We start from the raw sequence: 27065 nt of genomic DNA, 5'->3' as shown, positions 1-27065 counted from the left end.
GTTTACTTTCACTCATGGTTTCAGGGGATTCATTTCACAGTAGGCAGGTTCCATTGCTGGGTCTGACGTGAGGACAAAGGGAACGGGAGAGGAGATGAGGGGACAGAAAGAGAATAATGGAAGGAATCATAGGGAAGATGAACCCTTCTAGGGAATTCCCCCAGTGACCCACCTCCCCCAGCCACATCCCACTAGCTCAGTACCATCTGGTCAGCCCCATTCTATCTAGGAATGGACTGATTAGATTATAGCTCTCAGAATCCAATTATTTCACCTCCGAATATTGTAGAGCTTTTGGGGGACACCTCATACCCAAACCATAATATGTGGATAGAAAACTCTGAAAACATAAGCCAAAATAAATCTTTCCTTCTGTAAGTCATTTTTTCTCAGGTATTTGTCACAGAAAGGTAAAGCAGACTAACACATACTGACTCTTGACCACAAGGTTTTAAACTGTTGCTTACTGTGGAAGACATAGAGTTTCCTCCAATTTTTGCTCTCCTGTACAGAATGCAGATAGAAAATACATTTTCCAGGGATCAACTCATGTCAGGACAACATACAGAGCTTTGTTAACCTGCTCCCCAGAAAAACTGGTGAAAATATAAAACAGCAACAAAAATAACCATAAAAAGCCTCTGAAAATGATCCTAAAAGTAAACATCAAATGAAGAAACCTCTGTTCAAGAAAGTCTATGAAGATTCAGTGAGATGAATTTGTGTGATATTTGAACCAAGAATGTTTTCTTTCTCCCTATTCTCAGTCTAAAGAGGCAAAAATGATGGGTCAGATGGCAGGAGCTAAGAACAAAAGACTCTATTTACCCCTAGCTTTCAGTCAGAGGGCTTTCTTTCTGGCAATAGCATTAACATCTCTTATCCTGCCCCCAGCTGCCTGCAACTAAGGTTAAATTCATGGTGAGAAGGGCTCAGAAGTAGGGGCTCCATTCTTCCGCTTAACTCATACTCATAGATGTGAAGGCTCTAACTTAGGTTTGGTACACTGAGAATAATGGGGCCCTGACTGTCCTTCCTCTGGCATAGGAGACGGTAGTTCAAAGCAGAGAGAGGTAAACCAAGATGACATCTGGCTACTGCCACTGAGTGTTCAGCTCCTCGAGAGGGTATCACTCACAGAGATGCTTGTAATCATTCCCCTTCCCAGTTCCACAGTATTGGTGCAGAGATCATGCCTGGGAGAGAAAGGGCCAAAACATAGATAGCTCCTAATCTCTTCCCCAGGGTACTGACTTCATTTGCAACACAGCATGAGAGTTCTCAAAAACAACAGAGTACCCAGGTGTGCAGGAACATGCCTATTCCAATCACTTGGGAGACTGAGGCAGAAGGATTAAAGTTCAAGACCAGGCTGGGGATGTAGCTCAGTGGTAAAGAATACCTGGATTTACTCCCCAGTACTGTGGAAACAAACAAAAAACAGAGGAAGATCTGTAAAAAATGAGGAAAGAAGAGATGCATGCACTTACTAAAGTTATAACCTAGACTGTGGGTGAATTAGGTCATGAGAAAGTACCAGGGAATAAGGTAACTACAGGAAAACAGGAGTGGCTGTGCTTAAATATATTGCTAAACTATGATGTTTGGTAGATGTATGAAACTCATTTTCAACTTACACTATTTTTAATATACAATGGCTTTATCAGGATGTAAACCCATCATAAATCCAAGAATATCTGTATAAGTAGACAAAATAGACTTAAAAAAATTATGTGCCAGGAACACATAACAAAAATCAAACAAAAACTATCAATAAACAAATGATGAAGAAAGACATCAAGAGAAATCAGAAAAACTGACATAAATGGAAATAACACAATACATTAAAACTTAAGAACTAAAACCATGCTTACAGGAAAATTTATAGCAGTAAATGCCTATAACGAGAATAAAGAAAAATTTCAAATCAATAATCTAACCTCCTACTTGAAGAAACTCGAAAAAAAAGAGCAAACTAAACTTAAAGCAAGGAGAAGGATACAAATAATTAGAGTAGAAATTAATGAAACAACAAAAAAATAATAGGAGAAATCAGGTTCTTCAAAAAGTTTAACAAAACTGACAAACAGTTGCCTTACAAAAATAAAAAGGATAAATTCTGAATAAATGTAAGCATCAGATAACCTAGATAAAATGGATAAACTTCTAGAAAAACTGGAACTTTCTCAATAAGAAATAATCTATAACAAGCAGAGATTGAATTAGTACTCAAAAAACTAGGCACAAGAAAATTTCAGGCTTAAGTGGTTTCACTGCCAAATTTTACCAAGTATTCAAACAAATATTCAAAGAATAAATACGAACACTTCACAAACTTTTCTAATAACAAAAGAGGAGGGAATATGTCCAAACTCATTTTATAAGGACAATAATACGCTGATACCTAAATCAGACAAAAATTTCTCAAGATTAAAAACTCTTCATGCACGTGGACATAAAAATTCTTAACAAAATTTTAGCAAAATAAATCCAGCAACATATAAAAAGAATTATGTGCCATAACCAAGTGGGATTTATTCTAGGAATGAAAAATTCATTTGCCATCTAAAAATCAATTAGTGTAACATAGAATATTGACAGAATTCCAAAAAATTCACATGATCATCTCAATAGATAACAATAAAACATTTGACAAAACTTTTTTTCATGAAGAAAACACCCAAAAAATGAGAAATAGAAAGGAACTTCTTCAATGTGATAAAGGGTATCTACGAAAAGCCTACATTAACAAGATACTTCATGAGGGCACATAGAATGCATCATCTATGAAGAACCAGTCCTCAAAAGACACTGAATTTACTAGCATCTTTATCTTCTTCACTGCCTTCAAAACAGTGATTAATAATTTTTTATTATTTGTAAATTACCCAGTATAAGATACTTTATTCTTGTAGCTCAAACCAACTAAGATGACTTATTTCCAGGCTAGGGATGTGTGGGGATGTGGCTCAGAGGTAGAGCACTTGCCTAGCATACACAGGCCCTGGGTTTGTAACAGTGGTCCACTTTACCTTTTGAATATAGCCCTCCTTGCTCTGAGGCTTATTTTTAAAGGGACATGTTCTTTCTCTTTTCTCTCCCTCTCCCCATCCCTAACAAGATTAGGAAGATGGTGTTTTCTTTTCTTCTACTAGTTAATTGTCCTTCAAGGCATCCAACCCAGGAAGGAAATATCTGCCAAAGGATCTAAGAAGTGAATTTCAACACACCTACAGGATACACCTAGGACCCCCTATTAGGTACACCTGGAATATAGCCTTTGAATAGCTTCTTAAAAAGCCCTGTTTTCCCTGATGGGTAGAATCATAGGCTCAGGGACAGAAGTCCCCTGTGTTTCTCCTTTGTTAGCAAAGCAATAAAATTTCTTTTTCCTTTTTTCTCAAAACCTTGTTCTCATTATTAAACTGGCATTAAATGACATTAGAACAAGGACCAAACTTTCTGTTATAGGTTCAGTCCCCAGCACCACAGAAAAAAAGATAACTTATTTCCGACTTCCAAATTTTTCTGACTTTCCAAATTGCCATTTTCTTTTTTCCCAGTTCTCCCTATCTTTACAGATACACACATTAAAAATTTTTTCCATCACCAATTTCTTTTGTGATGTTTCTGGAGAAAATAAAATTGCATGGATTTCCTTACTGATCTTTGGATAAAGGTTACTTAACAAAAATGTTGTTACATAAAGGTAATCTACGTTAAATTCATCCAGGCTTTTTGTGTCCATAAAAATTGGATTATTTTGACAAGACCTCTGACTGATTCATGTCAGAATAATCTGTTTTCTGGAGGAAAAAACCTATCCGGAGAAGAAAGGAAATGGTTTCAATGATAGGCAATAAGATTTTTAGAAAATTATTTTAATATTTCATCTGACAAGGTAGAAAATAGAAAATAGTAGTACACGCCTGGAATCCCAGCAGCTCAGAGGCTGAGGCAGGAGGACTGCAATTTCAAAAGCCAGCCTCAGCAACTCGGCAAGGTCTAAGCAACTTACTGAGACCCTGTCTCAAAATAAAACAATTCCAAAAGGGCCGGGGATGTGGCTCAGTGGCGAAGTGTAGAAGAAACTGCTGAAGAAAGAATGTATCTTACTCACTCATTTAACATAGGCTAACTGGGCACACAGCCCATGCCAGGTTATGCCTAAACCACAGAGCTGTCAACTACATTAACAGCTACTGCACTTGGCCACCAAGTTTTAGAGCAATTCATTACGCAGCATTACAGGTACAACTAATTTTGTTCTTTATGCTATGATAACAGATATGAAATAAAAACTGGGATATATCACAATTTTAGTGAAATAGATTTAATAGATTATTAAAAATGAGTTAAATTTATAGTACTATTTTAATTTTTGATACATGTTCATGTTATACTAACATCTCTAATAATACTTTTCCTTCATTTTTGTAAGAATTTAGCAGAATTATTCATGGATAGTAGATACTCAACTACCTATTAACATATTTACAAGTAAATGGAACCTATAAGTTATATCCTGAAAGTAAAGTTATACTCCCTTTTTTGTCCCAACTGTTATGATATTTTATAATTGGTAGATTTTAAATTAAAGAGATCAAAGATAGAACACTACTGTTATATGAGTTTAAGCCTTTTTTTATAATTTCAGCACTATTATGGCTATGTGGATACAGAACAGAGTCACAGCTGCCAGAAACTATTCCTTCTAAATATTCCTATCAAGTACAATGAAATTTATGTACCATTAATACTTCACCACCTTTCATATAATCCTTTAAAGTACAGGAGAAAATAGGAAAGTACCTTTGATCTTACTTCGTAGATACTTTAGAACTTCTTGAGTTCCCTTCTGAAAGGGCAGAGACAAAGACATACATTCACCAAGATATAACTTACAGTTCTACAAATTGACATATTTATCTACAATTTGATTTACAAATAAAGAACTGAATTCTAAATAGTTACATTTATTATTTCTCTCCGAATGGTTCTCAAAGGATTTCCTTCTAGTGCCAGGAATTTCAAATGCAGGTTTCCCAATGAACAGGGCAGACTACAAAAGATTAAATCAATTCAGGGAAAAGGTTAAGTGTAAGTCTAGACCAACCAAATAATTGACTATAAACATAACAACATGACAAACAACATATTATATAATAGTCTATAAGAAGGCCTAATGTAGGCCTAAAATTTTTTCTCTTGAGATAAATGTTAAACATGTAAAAGAAAAACCAGATATATCTTCAAAGTTGTCATAATAAAATTGCTAAAAAAGAATGTTGGCTATAAAACATTTGCTAAATTATATCTAGTGCTAAAAAGGAAATGTTAAAAACATTTTTTAATACATCAGCAATTCAACCAGTCTCATTAATAATGTTTTAATTTTGTACTTTGAGTAAGCAAATAAAATTTTTTCTAAATGAAAAAAATGACAAAAAGAAAAAAATACTTACCCAATTAGGTTTTCATTCAATAAGGAAAGTCATTTTTATCTTTGGCTCACAAAAAGATAACCCATTTATTTATATTAAAGATGACCCACATAAACACTCTCAATAAAATTTATTGTTTCTACAAAATACTAAGAATTAGCAGAGTGACAAAGCTCTTGCTCTGAAGTTTTCAACTGAACAAAGAAAAAAACACATAAAAATGGCCAAAATATAACAAATAATACATATCTTACAATACTGGTGAGAATACAACATAATACAGCCATTTTGGAAAATAGTGTCTTTTAAAATTAAACACACATCTACATACAAGTAAGCAATTTTACTTCCTACATGTTTACCAAGCCCCCAAAATAAAAAAATAATGTACACACAAAATCTTACACATGAATGTTCCCAATAGCAAAACAATTGAAGAACACCCAAATGTCCATCCACAAACTAGTGGAGATGACTAAATTGTGATATATCTAATGTAACAATCAGCAAAGACGAATGACCTATGGATAAACACAACCACATGAATGAATCACAAAAACTTTATGCTACCTGAAAGAAGCCAAACACAATAACTGTATACTGCATGAAGCCATATACATGATATTCTACAAAAGGCAAAAATAGTGCATTTTAGTTACTACTTAGCAATATAGTAAGGGAATTGGTTGTAAAATGTATAAGAAAATTCTTGGGGAAACAAGTTTTTTACATGACTGTGACAACTGTATACACTTGCCAAAAGTCATCAATTTATAAGCTTTTATTGTATGTAAATTACACATCAAAAAAGAACATGATATAGAAATATATAGAATAAGACAAACTCTAAACAAGTAAAGAATAGAAACAAGGAGAAAGAGAGAGAAGAGAGTAGCAATGCCTGGATTTGGGCTTAAAATGAATGGAATTCCCTTAGGCATTAAGGCAGGAAAAGGACATTTTAGGATAAAGGACCAAAATGAAGGGTTGGTGTATTTATACACTGATGTAGTCAGAAAGCAGGGTACCTATAATAGTGAAAGAGAAGCGAATGAAAGTAGTTTGAGTTTGAGACATCCTTGAATGTGTTACTAGAAATTCTGGACTTTATCTTTCAAGACAGTAGTTCCCCATTACTGGTTTGAATACCAGAAGCACCAAAATCTTTCCAGGAATGATTTTAAACAAAATAAAACAAAATAGTAGGGTTTTATGTAAGAGATTTGAATCCATTGGTGCCTCAAAATCTGTATTATTTTATCCCCTTAACTAATGTTTTTTAAATGATTCTAATACGTAGCCATATTTGGGGATAGTGCTATCTATGGCAAGGGAAAACTATCAAAGCTGCTCAAGTACATGAATTCTTTATTTATATGAGCTATTATATAAACTACTTACATAAACTATTTATATATTTATATAAACTATTCTAGTAACAATGTTGGGAACCAGTAGTCAGAAGAAAATTTAAAGGGGTAGAAAAGGACCAGAATTATCCCTGATATTTCAGAACTGCAGGCTTTAAGGGAAGAAAAATTCACTTAGAAAAGTATTAAAATGATTATGCGGTAGGCCCTTTATCACCAGAGCTCTGGAAAAAGAGGAAAATATATATGAATATGTTTTCTAATATCAAAAAAAATTGAAACATATTTTGACATTAGAAATATTTGTACCGCCAGGCGCCCAGAGGCTCAGGAGGCTGAGGCAGGAGGACTGCAAGTTCAAAGCCAGTCTCAGCAATTTAGTGAGGCCATAAGCAATTCAATAAGATCCTGTCTCTAAATAAAATATTTAAAAAGGCTGGGGATGTGGCTCAGTAGTTACGTACCTCTGGGTTCAATTCTGGGTATAAAAAAAAAAAAAGAAAGAAATATTGTACCAATTATTTAGTTTTTGTTTTAAACATTTGCTTCCTACTGCTCTTATGCAGTAGGTTAAATAAAACTGCCATGGAGAAAATTTTACATGTCAATATTTGTAAGATTATTTTATTCATTACTTGTAAGACAAAGCACTTTCATAGATATCCAGGTCACTGAATAATTCTATCACACATGTGTGAAAAGGTAATCATTATTCAAGTATTCAAATCTATGGCCCAAACATGCCATATGTACACTGTAGAAACAAATGTGACTTTAAAAAATATTTATTAAAATATACACATAAAAGAAAATCTGCCTTGCCTAATATTTTCTTCCTCTGGGAATAGTACCCCATATTTCTGGCATTCAGACTTAAAACCTTAGACATCTAGTTGATACACCATCTGAATCTCTGTATATATAAAATAATTACATTTCTAAATATGATGGTTCTATAACATTTTATGATTCTTCATTCACTACTCCTCTCCATGTCCAATATAACCAGTCAGCTGTTAAATACAACTTATTCTAATTTATCACAGATGTCCTTATCTTTCCATTCCCATTGCTATCACAATTTAGTTCCTCATTAAGAGAGAATTCTATACAACTGTCAATACAAGAAATTGAATATAGTTAGCGCTCCTTAGTGATAACTACTACTAAACTAACAGTTTTATTTAGATTTCCCACCTATAAAACCATTCCTATTCAAAGTATTATTGTTATTGTTTTAAAATGATACTCAAATTAGCCCTGCTCATAGTCTTTTGCAGCACTTATCAAATGAAAACTGATTCTTCAAGGCTCTCTTCCTCATGGGTCAACTTAGTTTTCAAACTCTAAATTTTCACAAGCTCCCTACATGCACCTTATTTAGAATTCCTAGTTTTGTTTGTGCTATTTACTCCGCCAAGTGGATCATTCTTACTACCGTACACATGAACCTGAAACTTTCTAGTCACTCTATAAAGATCACAGGGTAGAACTAGGATGAGACATAATCCTGAAAGTGAATGTTCTTAAATTTTGTGTTCTAGTCAATTAACTTACTTTACCCTAATTCCAATCCTGAAGAACATCTTACTTCTATGTGTGCCCTGATTCCTCCAGTGAAGTGTAAATCTTTTAAGCCCCTAAAGTGCTTTATATTTCTCTAAAGGCTTTACATTCATTTAACAAATCCAACAAGCATTTATGAAGCACCTTCTATGGGCAAAAGGCACTGATCTAGGAGTTGAAGTTAGTGCAGTAAAAAGACACATAAAAATCCAACCTCCTGGGAGTTGTACTGATCAAATAATGTCGTTATACTGTAGGCTTGCATGAATACATAACAAATACTACCTATTAAGTACAACTATAATGTACCAATAAAAAATGTGGAAAAAAAATCCAGTCTCCTTAGACTTTAGTTCTAGTTAGTAAATTACAGTAACTCACTTCTGCTTCTCTAAACATATCAAGCTAACTGCCAAAGACAAAATCTAGTTAATCTTTCTTTATAGATAACATCTGCTCAATAAATATTTAATGAATTCAAGATTTACAAAAGGATCTCATATTTTTTTTATAAAAACTTTAATAAATTATAACAACACACACAATGTTTATTAATTTGATCTATAAACTTACCTACTAATATCATTGTTACTTAAATCAAGTCTTTCCAAAGACTGTAGTAGTGTAATTTCATCTGGAACAGATTTTAACTTGTTATCCCTCAGGTCCAGCACAAGGATGGAATTCAGATGCTTAAGATGTTCTGCTCCTAACATTTCAATCTGGTTTTCACCTACATGCAATTCCTAAAAAAAAAAACAAAGATCAGTCACATGTGTTTCTTATTCAATTTTATATTAGATAATGAAAATAAAGTTAATTTCAAATCACTGAAACACATTAGAAAAAAAAAAAACCTTCTTATTACTGAGGTATATTTTAAATTACATTTAAGCTATTTTACAGCTAAAGAAAAATGCCAAAAAAGAAAATCTTCAAAAATGTTCTGGCAATATAAAATTAAAGATGAATCTTGCAGAAACATCGTTTACAAAACCAAAGTAGAGAAATGATTTATTAGCTACATTTATAATATTAATAAAAGTGTAAATCTAAAAATCACACTGATGAAAAATTAGTTTCAAAACAAATCATAACCAGCCAAAAGAATTTATATTTTAGTCAGTTCATTTAACATTACCATTACTGATAATCACATATACCGATTTCCATTAACAGAATTTATAATTATCAGTTGAAAAATTAGCTAATTTTATTCAATGAAAACTTTTCCATTACTTTTTAAAAATCATTGTTACCTTCCTATTTAAAAGAAACTCTTTTAACACTAAAGAAAAGTAAAGCATGTAAGATTTCAAACAATTATAACGCTATTTCCTCCCTCCTTTCCTACCTCCCTTCCTTCCTTCCATACCAGGGACTGAACTCAGGGGCACTCGACCACTGAGAAACATTCCCAGTCCTATTTTTTTTTTAATAATTTATTTATTTTGATGCATTGTAAACAAATGGGGGTACAACTTGTTTCTCTGGTTGTACATGAAGTAGAGTCATACCATTTGTGTATTCATACATGTACATAGGGTAATGATGTTTGTCTCATTCTGTTATTTTTCCTAGCCCTATTTTATATTTTATTTAGAGACAGGGTCTCACTGAGTTGCTTATTGCCTCATTTTTGCTGAGGCTGGCTTTGAACTTATGATCCTCCAGCCTCAGCTTCCTGAGCCACTGGGATTACAGCCATGCACCACTGTGCCTGGCTATAAATGCTATATTCTTTTTTTAAAATTTTTTAAATGTTCTAATTATTTATACGTGACAGTAGAATGAATTTATGTACTCTGATATATCATACATAAATGGAGTATAATTTTTCATTTTTCTGATTATACATGTTATAAAATCACATCAATCATGCAATCATATATGTACATAAAGTAATGTCTTTTTCATTCCAATATCCTTCCTATCCTCCACACCCCCTCGTCTCCCTTTATTCCCCTCTATGTAATCTAAAGTTACTTTCTTCTTCTCAACCCCCCCTACCACTTCATTGGGAATTAGCACCTACATGTCAGAGAAAACATTCGGCCTTTGGTTTTTTGGGATTGGCTTATTTCACTTAGCATGATATTCTTCAACTTTATCCATTTACCAGCAAATACCATTAATTTCATTCTTCTTTAAAGTTAAGTAATACTCCATAGTATGTATGTGCGCGTGTGTGTGTATCACATTTTCTTTATTCATTCACCTATTGAAGGGCATCTAGGTTGGTTCCATCGTTCAGTTATTGAGAGTTGAGCTGCTATAAACACTGATGTGACTACAACACTGTAATATAAGGATTTTAAGTCCTCTGGGTATAAACCGAGGAGTGCAATAGCTGGGTCAAATGGTGGTTCCATTCTAAGTTTTCTGAGGAATCTCCATACCACTTTTCATAATGGCTGCACCAATTTGCATTCCCACTAGCAATGTATGAGTGTACCTTTTTCCCCACATTCTTGTTCATTTATTGTTGCTTGTATTCTTGATAGTCGCCATTCTGACTGGAGTGAAATGAAATCTCAAGGTAGTTTTGATTTGCATTTCTCTAATTGCTAGAGATGTTAAACATTTTTTCAAATATTTGTTGATCAGATGCATTTCTTATTCTGTGAAATATCTGTTCAGTTCCTCAGCCCATTTATAGACTGGGTTATTTCTTTTTCTGCTGATAAGTTTTTTTGAGTTCTTTATATATCCTGGAGATTAATGCTTTATCTGAGGTGCATGTGGTAAAGATTTTCTCCCAATCTGTAGGCTCTCTCTTCATATTATTCATTCTTTTTTTTTTTTTTTTTTTTTGCTGAGAAGGTTTTTAGTTTGAATCCATCCCATTTGTTGATTTTTTATTTTACTTCATACAATTCAGGGGGTCTTGTTAAGGAAGTCAGATCTTAGGCTGACGTGGTCAAAATTTGGGCCTAACTTTTTCTTCTATTAGGTGCAGGGTCTCTGTTCAAATGTGTAAGTCTTTGATCCACTTTTGAGTTGAGTTTTGTGCAGGGTGACAGAGGTTTAATTTCATGTTACATGTGGCTTTCTAATTTTCCCACTGGTTGAATAGGCTATCTTTCCTCCAGTGAATGGTTTTGGAACCTTTATGTAGTATGAGATAATTGTATTTATGTGGATTTGTCTCTGGGTCTTCTATTCTGTACCAATGGTCTACATGTCTGTTTTGGTGCCAATACCATGTTGTTTTTATTACTATAGCTCTGTAGTCTAGTTTAAGATCTGGTAGTGTGATGCCTCCTGCTTCACTTTTCTTGTTAAGGATTGCTTTAGCTATTATGGGTCTCTTATTTTTCCAAATGAATTTCATGATTGCCTTTTCTAATTCTATGAAGAATGTCATTGGGATTTTAATAGGAATTGCATTAAATCTATATAATGCTTTTTGGTAGTATGGCCATTTTGACAATATTAATTCTGCCTATCCAGGAGCATGGGAGGTCTTTCCATCTTCTAAGTTCTTCTTCAATTTCTTTTTTTTTAGTGTTCTATAGTTTTATATAAATGCTATATTCCTTTTTTTTTTTTTTTTGCAGTGCTGAGGATGGAACCCAGGACCTTGTGCATGCAAGGCAAGCACTCTACTGACTGAGCTATCTCCCCAGCCCTAAATGCTATATTCTTAAAATCAAAGTAATGTAATTTTAAACAGACCATTTAAATGTGAGAGAAGGCAACTTATACAGTTAGGTACATATTCCTTACCAGTATTTCAGGTCTCCCATAGGATAGTACCAACATACCCAGTCATCCTCATTATATAGTACTTCTCCAATTATAAACTACTTATCAGGTAAAAGGACCAAATACTTATTTTTAAAATTTATTTCTTTTAGAAAATATGTTAATAACAATATCATTAATGCGGGTAGTCACATTAAAATTCTAAAAAATATCAACATGCACACCACAAACCCCAGCACTTGTAACTAATATGCATGACCTTCAGAAGATTAGGTCCTTTTAAGAACATTCATTTTCATAAATAACTTTTGGAAAATATATAGTTACTTAGTAATAAACTAAATAGTACCTTCAATAGTCTACATGAAGGAAATTCTGGTAGAAAACGCAATTTATTCCTCCGCAAATAAAGCAATTCTAGTGATTCCATGCCAGCCAATTCAGGAGGTATAGTTTCCAAGAGATTTGAATTACAATCCAAATGCTTTAATTCTGCAATATATATTCAGTGAAAATAAAATATACTTTAATACAGAAAAATAATTTGGTGTATGATTATATAGAATTTCAAAGAATAGGTAATAAATTTTTGCAAGTACTTATGAACATATGCCAATGTACACTGGGGCAATAATCAAGAACACTCAAATATTCTTGAACTAAATAAATGTAAATTAAGTTTCTCTTTACATTTAATTAAAATTAAAAAGAAATGATGATGTTAAAATTAGTATTTAATAATAATCCACATCATCTTTGTAACAGTTGAAAAACAAAGTTCTCTAGTACTTTTTATTGCTCTAAAATATATAACTTATATACAATTATTATTTCATATATTATGTTACCTTAAAAAGAAAAGGCTATAATTAAAGGCATGTAACATGCATGCATATTGGCTGAATGAATGGACATCAAGTAACTCTGGCCAGTAGTGGCTTACTGATATTTTAGTAAGTAGATTTTCTGCTAAAAAGCCTTGGATTTTTATGTATTCACCCATACTGCTCCTCCTTCCCACCCCCATCTTCTTTTCTGTTTTTAAATTATATGCTTCTCCTAACACCTCTGCTATCATTCCTGATAAGAATATATACTACAGCTCAAAAGAATATCATTCCTTGCAGGATCTCTCTTTAAGCTCCTGGATCCTCCTTTCTTAAAAGCAAACAGAAAAACAAAACTGGAAAAATAAGTGAAGGTTTTCTTTTCTTAAGATTCAACAGGCAGTTTTCTCCCAACTCCATATTACAGATTCTTCCACTTATCAGGGCCAACATCTATTCTAGCTTTCCAACTGACTGAACAGGCAATATGCATTTACAACTTATTTTCCTGTACTTTAGAGCCCATCAATTTTTAAATAATTCAAGATTAGATTGTTATGCTGCCTTAGATTGGTTATCTTTGAGTATATTAAGATGCTAACTGGTTTCAAAGAAAATACAACAGTACTATTTTCAACTACTAATAAAATTTATATATTATTTTACTAGAATAGTAAGAAAAGAATGATGCTGTCTGATCCACTCAAATATAATAAAATTTTTAAATAAAACTTTGTTTTAAAGATAATAATTCTTACAAATGTTTGCATCTAGGAGCACTGATTGAAACAAGCCAGGTGTATTATTGGAAAGAGCAGTGAAGATGGAGCAAAATGATTTCAGATCTGGTTCTAAAACTTACAACCTAATTTCTGTGTCAAGGTTTATGAATCTTTAAAATGTAAAACAAAAAATTACCTGATCTAACTTACAGAACTGTTGTAAATGATGCTGTCAAAATAACTTAAACAAAAGTACTGTAAAGTTATATGACACCAAACATATGTAAGACATGGTTCTTGGAATCCAGTTATCTACAGTCAAAAAATAACTAAATATCCTATTTGTGATAGATTAAAAGTTTCAGTGTCATAGCTGAGGACCACAAAGCATTTAATCATTAATTATGCAGAATATCAGAAAGTTGCTATAAACTCAAAATTATTTTTGTTAATTTGTCTACATGTTCCTTTCTCTGAAAATATTACACTCAATTTTTGAAAAAGAAATCCATTGCTTCTTATATCCTCATTCCAGATATTGTATTTTATGTTTAGTTCATTCTTATACCTTTATTAAAAAATGGCAAAGATAAGCAGAATCTTATCTAGTAGTACCCCAGGTAAAGGATCCCTGAAAAAGTCATTTGATTCTTGATAGAATTAACTTACACACTTGCATCATACATAACAAATAAAGATTAATTTCAAGTAAAACAGCAGTTTTACAAATTTACTGCAAAATTATCCACAGTCATTTGCAGGAAAGCATTTCTATGACTCCCTTTACAAAAGAGAGGTTTAAAAAGGAAGAGAACTTACATATAACTAGCAAAAGAATACCTGATATGGTAAACAATCTGTAACTAATATACAATATAGCTATCAACCAAAATATGTTTTTGTTTTTTACATTTAAATTAAAAAAATGATTTTGGACTTAAGCCAAGATGATGAAGAATACTTATTTAAAAGAGTACTAAAATGTCTAATTTTTATGTAAGTTCTCCATTATTTAAATATAATTGGTAAATGGTAAACTTTAATAGAAATACTAAATTTTGACATTTTCTTTTAAAGAATTAATCTGTACCCTTATGCAAAACAAAACTCTCTTCTTAACATTATTATTTATGGACAACAGGGAGACTACAACTATAATATAACTATATATCACAGGTATATTCACTGTGATGGGGGAAAAAAACCTTTTAAAAAATGTGGAATGAACAAATAAAGCAATAGCATAACTGAAAATCTTTATCAATTTCTCAATTACTTTATAATAGGCCTGAATACATTTTGATGTTAATTCTTTAGAAATATGTCAGACAATAATGGTCTAGAGAAAATATGACCAAGTATTGTTTGCATTTATTATAATTTCTCTATAATTATGTTACAAATTATTTTTCTAAAGGCAAGTTACATCAACTTCAAATTTATGTAATTTTTTAAAATACAGAATATTTACTTTTCATTCTGCTTATTTCCGCTGGCAAACTCTTCAGTTGGTTACTGGAAAGATTGAGTCGAATCAGACTCAACAGAGAAGAAAAACTAGCAGGAACAATTGAAAGACAATTGCTTGAAAGATCCTTTAAAAAGAAAGAAAGAATGAATGAATAAAAAAACAGGAAAGTAAATAAACATTCCTAAAGGGAGTTTCAGAATTTGGGGGGAATACAACATAAAGGCTACTTTAGAGGTAATTGATTTTGTGACCTTCACACAATTTCACAGATTATCATTTCATTTCAATGTTTTTTCAACATCCACAGACCCACTATGTATTCATCAATATAGCAGATAGAAATGAGAATGAATTCTTTTTCTTTTCTCTTTCCACATTTTATTGGTGCATTATAGTTGTACATAATTGTGCAATTTGTTGTTACACTTTTGTACATGTGCACAATATAACAACATAATTTGGTGACTATCCTTCCCCAGCACTTCCCCCTAGAATGAATTCTTACTTAAAAAATATTTACATAAAGGTTACTATTAGTTAAGTCATAGTATATCATACATTATGTTTACAATACATAAATCTATTTGACTGAATACCCATGATGAACTGGGCACGTTATTAGTAACCCATAATAAGAAATGAAAGACATCTTTGCAAGAAAGAAAAATTCCTGAAAGAAAGAAATACAAAGTGAAAAAAGTGGTTATTTCAAATTTTGGGGGGGGTGGTATTGGGGACTGAACTCAGGGGCGCTCGACCTCTGACTCACATTCCCAGTCCTATGTTGTATTGTATTTAAAGACAGGGGTCTCACTGAGCTGCTTAGCACCTGCTTTTGCTAAGGCTGGCTTTTAACTCCTGATCCTCCTGCCTCAGCCTCCTGAGCCACTGGGATTACAGGTGTGCACCATTGCACCCAGCTGGTCCTTTCAAGTTTTGAGGAAAATATATTCTCTTGGTTCTGCTGACTTCAGCAAGTTGACATTGGCTAAGATTAGAAGTCTTCTCTATACTTTTGACACATTCAAGCTAGCTTAATTTATCTCTATACACTTGAATTATAAAGTGTTCTATCAGCAAAATGTTAGGTAGGGCCATTGGCAAAACTGAATAAGAAAAAAATGACTTAAAATAACTATGAAGATTTTCAATTAGTCTAATATTAACTGTATTCTGTAACTCTGAATATATTGAGAAGATAGAAAAAGGTAAAAAGCTGAATCAGCTCATTTTTTAAAAATATACTATTCTCATAACACTATAATAATCTACAGTACATAACAATATAATCTATAACTAATTCTACAAAGAATCAAGAAATTGCTTGCTAATAAATATTATATATTATCAAAAGTTTCAGAAATTAAATAGAATGGTATCCGAATTGAACTTAGAACAAAAAAAGAAGTAAAAGAGAAAATGGAAAAATAATGAATAAAATCTATACTTTAGTTAGTATTGTGCCAATATGAAAGTCTGAGTTTTTACAAATGTTTCATAACTATACAAATGTTAACATTAGGAGAAGCTGAATGAAGGGCATATATTTACAACTATTTTATAAATCTAAAACTTTTCCAATATGAAAAACTTAAAATAGTTGCTGACAAAGAAATTAATTAAGAAATTCTCAAAGCATTTTAAAGAACCCTGATCATTCTAATAAAATCCCTTCTAAATTCTAAATGGGACTGCTAATAAAATTAAATATTTAATTACTATAGCAAAATATAAAACATACTTATGCCATATAAAAACTAATTCATATTTATGCCAAGTTATTCCACTCCTTCTAAATTAAAAAAAGCATTACTAATAAATTAAATACTGAATTATTATAGTTAGTAAAGATTTAAAGCCTAAGTATGTTATATATACATTAATCTATATTACTACTTCAACACATTTATTTAGTGCCATGGGCTAAGCAGTTTCTACATAACGTTAATATTAGTAATAAATGGTCACAGGTATTTATCATTTTAATCTGTTTTAATATAGTTTTCCGTATTTATGATTTATTTGATACTAAATCCTTAAGAACACAATTATCAAAGGAAATAACCTTTTATTATGCAAATGACTCTGAGAATCCATAAAGTGAAACTAGGAAGCTTCATTTATTATAAGGTTTCTTGTCAGCTTTTAACTCTGAATGTATGTTTTTTAAATATCAACTACTTGTAATATTTATATAATTTTGAAAATTTTGTAAGAAAATCTGATGGTTCCCTGCTTTGCCAATCATTGTATCTACATATGCTTTTTTCTTTCCTAACCTAATTTCCAATCTGACCAGACTGAACAACAAAAAAACACTGAAAGAATAGCTCGGACATGTATATATTTTATTTCAAACACTAGAGCAATTAAGGAGAGTATCAAGGAGGCTGTACTTACAGAATAAATAGAGGTAAAAGGAGTAATTTTTCCCTTAGTGAGAAATTAAATTTAAGGTTAACATGACATAAATGAGCTGTCAAAAATATGTAAAAGGAAAAGAACCAAAATGCAATATGAAATAACTATTTAGAATACATATCAGAATCTCTCATTTAATGTGACTAAAGTCTTTAAGATGGAATATTTTAGAGTTTTATTCCTTTGGTGGTAAAGTGGAGAAAAAGAGATCCACTTTGGAGTCAAACTAACTTGTGTCCAAATCCTCATTTTGTTACTTATCAGGCGCATGACTTTTGACAATTTTCCTCTTTTCTATAAGTCACAGTTTCTTAATATAGTAAGAGAAAGAACTATTTACCTTGCTATATGTAAAGCACAAAGTAAAGTTTTTATTATTTTTATTATTAATATGATTAAAATATTATTTGTATTGCTTTATCATTATTTCTATTAAAAATAAGTAAAACATGGAATAAAAGTTTTATTAGGAAATATGGCCATTTTGATAAAGTTTTATTAGGAAATATGGCCATTTTGATAAAGGCAAGTCTTGAAGGGATTATCTGAATATTCATAGAGCTGGGCCACAGGTAACATAAAAAATAAAAAACAGTAGGGGGACAGAAGAGAATTGGTATATGCTAAAGATGACTTTCTTCTAAGCTATACAAGTCTCGGAACAATAGTCATCTTCTTTGCTTTTGTCCAAAGTCTACTACTGAATTATAACTTGAAGTTGATTTAATAACACAGGAAAAACAAGTTTATAATTACTGATTTAGCAATTTAATTGAAATGCACAATTTCTGATAATCTATTCACAAAATCAGTTGTCCATGTACCACAATTTCAATCATATATCCCATTTCTCAGCCTGATGAAAAATCCCAGCATCCACAATAATACAAAAATTAGAAAATCACAACTTACTAAATCTTCTAAATTGGAAAGTTGTTCAAATCCCTCTGGTATGCAAGTTAACTCATTATGCTGGAGGTACAGGCCCTTCAGGTTTTTTAGATATGCAATTTCTTCAGGGAGCATTTTCAGTTTGTTATGGCTATTGATTGATAAACATAAATGCTGAATAATTTAGTAAACAACACAATAGACATTTATCAAAGATATTTTTGCCAACCAACCACATGAATCTGTTACAAAAATAAGATACGGTTATTAATTTAAGTACTTATAAAAATTCACATTCCAAAAATATATACTCATTAAAATAACAGTAATCTAAAGTAACCAAATTAGAATTTTGAAGAAATAAAGTTTCTAACTAAACATAATTAGTGAACTTCTAATTTCTTGCTTATAGTCAACTTAGTTTTACATGTATCATGAAAGGACTTATTGTACTCTTAATTTTTTATACTGTAACTGACTTGTGTAAGTTTACAGACACCCTACAATAGGGTCATATTTTATATGGAGGTAAGGTTGTAAACTTAGCATTCAAGACAAAAATACCTATTTCTGTTTGAAGGCCTGACGCGTCTATTTGGTCTAAACTTTATAGTTGCAAAATTCTCTAGAGATACTCAGTTTATTGACTTAGGAGAATCCCACATCACTGAAGATTATATGCTCCCTAATAATTAAGAGATAAATGAAGAGATTCCCAAATTTATCACAATTTCATTATTCACTTATGAATTATACTGTTATCATGACATAGTTACTTCATGCATTAACAGGGGGAACTGGAAATATGAGGTGCTGTCTAATAACCCTAAACTACATTAAAATAAAACTAGCTACAACAAAAAAGCCAAAAGAGGTTTTCTAAAATAAGAACCAATAAGACTATTAAAAGTCAGTTATTATTCTAGATTATGTAGCTGAAGTCTGGGTATATTTGATAGAGAATGAGATGGGAAACTATGTAATTCTAGCTATATAATTCCTTCATCCTGAGATTCATACACTTAAGTTTTGGAATCTAAAGCTAAACCATACTCCCTCCATACTTATTCCCCCTTTTCCTCTCAATACTCTTCATTCTTGTCCTTATAGGCCCTATCTATACCTTTGACTTATAAGAGGAAGAACCTTTGATGCAGATCTAAACAATTAGTACCTTTTCAGATAGATACTCTTGCTGATTTATGGTAATTTTAAGTTTTTCACCAAACGAGGACTGTTATTTTAGGGACTGTTTCCCTCAAACCAGTTAACTTACCACTAGAAAACAGAATTGACTATACTGTGTTAAACAGATTTGTAACACCTGTTTTATAACCAGTTTTTCAAACTATGCTTTTAAGAACCTTTTGTTTCTTTTTTAAATGAAATCTCCCCTAACTTCTTTCTCTAAATCTGTGTCTATACAACATAGGTAGGACAAAGATATTTTTTCCTATAAATCTCGGTGTTTATTGGGAGCAAACATTTAGAGTCTCAATCACCTAGCCTCCTATGTACCTACCAATGATAGTACCAGAAACATGCATGGAACACAAGGGACCCTTGGAAAAATTTAATAACTGCTAATATTAAAAACTCTGAGGACTGGGAGCTTAGCACAGTGGTAGAAAACCTTTCAAGCACGTGTGAAGCACGTGTGAATTTGACCTCAAGCACCACACACACATAAAACAACCATGAAATTCTTCAGCATTAATGAAAGAATTAACAGTTCTTCCTTATTGTTTACCACCTTGATATTAGAATATCAAGGCAATTTAAAACTTGATATGTCATGAAAGAGGCTTTCTAAAATAAGAACCTTTCTATATTATCTCACAAACATAAAACAAACACTTTCTTTTTTTTTTTTTTAGTAATGGGGATTGAATCCAGGGCCTTGCACATGCTAGGTAAGCAATTAAAACCATTTTTTAAGAAAATCAACTGACCTTAAATTCATAAAACCAGAAAACAACGAATCAAAATGCAGTCTGTAAAACTAAAAACAAACAAACAAACAAAAAACATATAGGCAATTCTAAAACCAAATATAAAGAGCCTATCAGTAGTCCCAGGTATATGGGAAGCTAAGGCAGGAGAATTGCTTGAGCATAGCTGTTCAGGAACTGCCTGGGGAATGTAGCAGAACCCATCTCTTTAAAAAGGACAACTAATAAAGAATTAAAAGTTAAAATTCTTATTCAACTACTTTCTTTTCTTTTTTTTTTTTTTTTGTGCTTGGGGATTCGAAGTCAGGGTCTCATGCATGCCATCAACTACTTTCTCAGATAACACAAAGATTTTTTTTTTTTTTTTGGTGCTAGGGACTGAACATAGGGCATCATGGATGCTAGGCACATGTTCTATCACAGAGCTATGCCCCAGCCCTATGGTATTTTAAAGAATACTAAACCTATACCATTATAATTGCAATTTTAGAAATAAATAAGCTTAAATTTTACCTGACATTAAGCTTCTGAAGATTTTCAAGGTCTTTTATAGCAGAAGGAAGTGATGTCAGCTGATTATCATGTATCTAAAATTATTAAAAGGCAAAATCAATATTCTTAGTCTTACAATACATAAGCTTTGCATTGTACAAAATTAATCACTAATAATCCCGTTCTTCTAATTCAATAACATATGTAGAACTATTTGTGATTTAGTCTGAGTGTAGAAGAGGAAAAGGGGTTTAAAATTGACACAACTACTATTCAGAAATCATGAAGTTGTAAGTTATTAATTTTAAATTTTACCAAAATAAAACAAAAGCTTCACGTCAGAGTGAAGTTTCAATGTCATGTAGAGGTGAAGGAGTTAGAAACCAACAGCCCTCTGAAGGAATTATTTACAATAACATATACAAAAATTACATGACAAGGGAGAGAAGAACTTCCCTCATGTTCTCATAGAAACACACTGTTTCAAGGGAGAAAGAATCTGAGAGTAGGCCAATTCAATCATTTCACAAACACATTAAAAAAAACCTTCTATAGGAATTTCTCTATTAACATTCAGTTTTTTTCACACATGAATTAGAGGACTTCTGATGTTGCTATGTAAACCAGAAGTTTATATATTCTGAAATAACTAATCATGCTTCACTTTACCATGACACAGTGACTAGAAACTAAAAACAGAACCTTAATAAAAATCACAAAAATTTAAGTTCAATAGTTTAAGTGAGTAAGGCTGAAGGCAAATTACAAAAAAAACTTAAGTACTATACCTGCTTTAATATCTAGAGTAACAGTGATGATAAAATAATAAGAAAACAGATGAGTTGAAGCAACAATTAGTTAAATACTGATTGTATGCATTGACAAAGAGAATTCTAAGAATTAAAAATAGATAGTAGTATCTTTTCTCATGGATAAATGTGGAAACTAAGGCACAAAGAGGTAACTTTCCAAAAGTCACCAGCTGTGAGAGTTAGAATTAGAATCTGAAGTTTTACACTCTTAACCATTATACAATGCATGACAAAATAATTTGTTATTTTTCCTTTATCTGTATCAACTTAACATGAAGAGCTTTCTGCTTATCAAAGCCTAAATTTAGCTTTGGAGTCTCTTCAACCAACAATACATAATTATATTCAACTTACATCAAGAACAGTCAATGCAGGTAAGAGTCGAAGATCATCTGTCAGTGATTGAAGTTTATTGTTTGATATGATTAGTTTAGTCAAATCTGTCTGCTCCCACCATCGTTCAGTAGAACTGAAGGAAAGATTCTGATTAGCTTCTTCAGGGATATCCACATTTATTCTCCAAACACACTGAGGCACTATTTCCAACACCACAAGGGAAAAAAAAATTTTTAAATTAAAGAAATGGATATTAAGTGATTTACTTTGATAATAACTATTCAGTTTATGTACTAAAAAACAATTTCAGAAATAAAAATTTTCCAATAAGTCAAATAGCAATAAGTTATAACTACAGCAAAAGTTGATTTCATTCAAAAACAGATTAATATATACTTTATACATTAGATCTCACTTTACATTTTATTCACTTATATACTAGGTATACTCTGTAAAACACTTTTTGGTAAATGTACAAAATAAATAATGTACTCTACTATTGGGCTAACATAATTACAGAGAAGACTTGGAAAGGAAATCAGCATTTATATTTACAAATTATTAATCATTTATAATGTGTAATATCATAACTTTTGTAACAAAGGTGTATGCCAAGTCTCAGAAAGGGCTAGTAGTAGTTGTACAAGTAGTAATAATAATAATAATAGCTAACACAAATACAGCAATCTTCTAGAAAATCAATGCATTTAAACCTTGACACAGGGTTAGGGGTGTAGTTTACTGGCAAAGCATTATGTATCATCACATATGAGGCCCTGGGTTTGAACCCAGAACCACAAAACAAACAAAACACCTGGTCACAACTCTGAGGTAGGTGCTATTACCATTCCCATTTTATAGATGAGAAAAATGGGGCTGAGAGAGAATGTACAATTTACTCAGGGTTCCACAGCTAGTATTAGATGTGATTTAAACCTTAGCAGGACTGTTGTACCTTTTCCAATAGTAGTTGGGAGGAATACCTGACTCTGCCAACACCTTTGTTTTGCTAGATATAAAATTGTTTCTTACTCCACCACACAAAATTGTTATTCTATTGCAACAAATGAAAATTCCTATAACACAGCAAATAAGACTATAACTAATGTTATAGTGATATAACCAAATTATTTTAAAGAGTTATTCATTCCTTAACAAAAGTAGGACTATATACATGATGATAAAGAACTTTGAGCTAATATTATTCAAGGCATACTCTGATTATGCCCTGCTTTAACTGATGATAAAAATTATTAGAGATTAACAAGAAAGGTGCAATCACCGTTTCAAGTTTAAAACAACGAAGTATAATTCAGAGGGTTAATCTGATACGATGGTGTTACAGGAGCAAGGCAAAATCCCAGAGATACATAAGACAACACTCACTCAAAAATGAGGTATCTACATTCACACTAGAATAAATTATAAGATCCCTCTCTTACCCCTTCTCTCAGATTAAGTATTCTCTGCTTCTATACTCTTCTTCAGCAAATGTGAACAATATAGTATATAAATTCACTTGTGTTTCTGTTTGTGGATGATTATTTTAAAAGTAAAATAAAACAACAAATCTTTACTATTCCCAACTGCATTGAGAACAAAAGCATCATAAAATTTGTCAATACTATTATTTTGATACATAGGTATAGATGATTCTATATGAATGAGAAACACAGATCAGTCAGCAGATAATACATGGACCTACTGACATTATCATACTGCCCATTAGTATATACAATTTCTTTCTCTTTTTTTTTTTTAAACCAAGGATTGAACCCAGGGATGATTAACCAGTGAGCCACATCCACAGCCCTTTTTTCTATTTTGAGATAATCTCACTAAGTTTCAGAGGGCCTCACTAAATTGCTGAGGCTGGCTCAAACTTGAGATCCTCGTGCCTCAGCCTCCCAAGTCACTGGAATTATAGATGCGTACCACCACATCTGGCTAGTATGTACAGTTTCTAAGCTTTTATGTACTAGTTAAAAATAAATTCATTTTATAAAAGAAAAAAATGGAGACACCTATGTATTTGACTAAAAGGCTATAATCAAGTCACATAGTATGAAAATTTCTTAGTATGGGAAAACACAAATAATAAGAGGAAAAAATATAAATTAATTTTATCAAAATTAAAAGCTTATTTTTCCTAAAGATACCATTAAGAAAATTAGGCAAGCCATAGACTGAGAGAAAATATTAGATAGATATTGGTATAGATAGATATCTAAGTACTTGGATTTGTATTCAATATAGAGTCTTACAACTCAACAAGAAGACAAACACCCTGCTAAAAAAAGAAAATCTGAACTTAACCAAAGATATACAAATGACTAAGAAGCAGTGGAATGATAATGTTCATCATTAATTATTAAGAAAATACAAATTAAAATTTCAAGAAGATACTCAAACACAGAAACGAGAATGCTTAATATTAAAAAGACAATACAAAGTGCTAGTAATGATGTGGAGCAACTGGATCTCTCAAGTCTAGTAAAAAACAGTTCGGTGAGCTTTTATAAAATTAAATATACACTTATTACTATTATCCAGCAATTCTATTCTCAGGCATACAACTCCACAGAAATAATACAGGTCTACTGAATTATATGTACACAATGGACTATTGTTCAACAATAGAAACTACTGATATAAACATGGAAGAAGTTCGAAACAATTAACCTAAGTAAAAGAAGCCTTAAACAAACAAAAATTCCAATTGTATGATTCCATTTACAAGAAATGCTAAGAGGTGGCAAAATTAATTTTCATTGACAAAAAGCATATCAACAGTTCTGTGGAGCAAATGGGATGGGCTGATGAAGGGACATAAGGGAACTTTTCAAGAAGAGGGAAATGTTCATATTTTTATAAAAAATGTATTAGTGTATTATAGTAATACATAATATTGGGATTCATTTTTACATAATCATACAAGCTTGGGATACAATTTAATCCAATTCAGTCTCTAGTACTTTCCCTTTAGTCCCCTCACTCTCTCATTCTCTTTCCTCTGTTCTATCAGTCTTCTATTTTAGTTTTTTTTGAAAGGGCATTATACATATACATAAAGGTTCAACTCACTCTGGTATATTCAATATGTACAAAGGATAGTTAGGTCAGTTTCATTTCGCTGTTCCTCCTTTTCCCTGTCACTCCTCCTGACTGATCAATCTCCTTTATCTACTCCACCGATACCCTCTTTTATTCTCATGAGAGCCCCCCTTTATTTTGATCTAGCTTCCACATATGAGAAAAAATACTTGACCCTTGACTTCTGAGGGGTTCAGCTTATTTCACTTAGCATGATATTCTCCATTTCCATCCACTACCAGCAAAGGATAGAAGAGCCATAAAGAATGAAATAAGGAATCACTGTGATTCAATCACTGTGATTGATTTTTGTATACTGTTCTTGTATCATGCTACTTTAATTTTTTTATCAGTTCTAAAGTCTGGTGGAATTTTTTGAGTCTTCTAGATACAGGATCATATCATGAGCTAATAGATAATTTGACTTCCTTTCCTATTTGTTTTCCTTTAATTTCATTCTCCTGCCTGGTAGCTCTGGCTAGGATTTTAAAGGACTATGTTGAATAGCAGTGATGGGAATGGGCATTACTGTCTCATTCCTGTTTGTAGAGGAAAAACTTTTCAGTTTTTCTCCATTCAGTATGATGATGGCTTGGGTTCGTTGTACAGAGCCTTTACAATGGAGGTAAATTCCTTCTATCCCTAGTTTCTTCAGCATTTTAAACATGAATGTTGAATGCTTTTTCTGCACCTAATGAAACAGTCACGTAATTCTTGTTCTTAACTCTATGTATGTGGTGAGTTACACTTATTGATTTGCATATGCTAAATCAGTCCTACATTGGTATCTATGTAGTAAGTCAATGCTATAAACGTTCCTCCTAGAACTGCCTTCATACTTTTCTATTTTGTTATGTTGTATCTCTATTTTCATTTGTTTCTAAGAATTTTTATGTCTCCCCTGATTTTTTCTGTGATTCACTCCTCATTCAAAAGTATATTACTAACCATGTGCAGTGGGTGCATGCCTGTAATCCCAGCAGCTTGGGAAGCTGAGGCAGGAGAATAGTGAGTCAAAACCAGACTCAGCAATTCATTTGTTATCTAACTCCCTGTTTCCCATCTACTTAAAATAACATTAAAATTCAAGTGAGCAAGCCTGACAATAGAGAGATAAGTTTAAGTTTGGACTACTTTATTGCACAATGTTTGGCACTGAAAACTGGAGATAAACAACTGAAGAGGTGAGACACTAAAGTTCAGAACAACTGTGTTAAGGGATCAAGAAACAGAAATGGGAATTAAATTAACTATCCAGTTCCTTGTCTCCTTTTCCTTGGATTTTGGTATAAATTAAATGTTCTCCTTCAGCTTCTGAATACATAGGCACTTTTTTCTTGTTTTCATTATTAAGAAATGTATAGGAATTTGCTCTTTTTTGACAACCTCCTCACCTGGACAGTTTATTTTCCTAAAATTATTGTTCTGTAAATATTTTGGATATTTTGGTCAGTTGTTTTTTATTAGCTATTTAGAGTATCACAATGAGTTCCATTAAGTAAGCAGAAGCTAAAACTCAGACTCAAGCTAAATAGTAATGCAGAGCATGGTTGATATAAATATAAGGTGGTTACTGAAAGCCTAAAGAAATGGCTTATATTATCTGTACTAACTGTACATACTGAATAACAAATTCTCAATGCCCTAAAACAGTGTGCTTTTTGAAACTTAGGATCCCTAGACCTGGTTACTTAATTATACAAGTGAAAACTAATCCTCTGTTCTCTTAAGGAAGAAAAGCCATACACCAATATTTCCCTTTCAAATAATACGGTTTCCAAGGGCTGGGGAGATAGCTCAGTCGGTAAAGTGCATGCCTTGCAAGCACAAGGCCCTGGGTTCAATTCCCAGCACTGCAAAAAAAAAATATATATATATATATATACATATATATGTTCAAATAATATGGTTTCCAAAGTAAAATTGTTTTAACAATTTATCTGCCTACCAATTTTCCTTT

General features: G+C 32.0%; 1 protein-coding gene across 1 annotated transcript in view; it reads right to left on the bottom strand.

Moving 5' to 3' along the window:
- The window catches only part of Lrrc40 (leucine rich repeat containing 40), a 53647-nt gene that overhangs the window by 22278 nt on the left and 4304 nt on the right, over positions 1–27065 (bottom strand). The window contains 8 exon segments of the mRNA XM_047524159.1: positions 4813–4858; positions 4975–5062; positions 8954–9126; positions 12438–12580; positions 15109–15232; positions 18442–18571; positions 20886–20959; positions 22031–22212. Coding sequence (XP_047380115.1) covers positions 4813–4858; positions 4975–5062; positions 8954–9126; positions 12438–12580; positions 15109–15232; positions 18442–18571; positions 20886–20959; positions 22031–22212 — 960 coding nt within the window.

Source organism: Sciurus carolinensis, chromosome 1 (genome assembly GCF_902686445.1).
Source record: "Sciurus carolinensis chromosome 1, mSciCar1.2, whole genome shotgun sequence".
Lineage (NCBI taxonomy): Eukaryota > Metazoa > Chordata > Mammalia > Rodentia > Sciuridae > Sciurus > Sciurus carolinensis.
The sequence above is the reverse complement of the archived record's forward strand: the minus strand, read 5'-3'. Positions and strand labels throughout refer to the sequence as shown.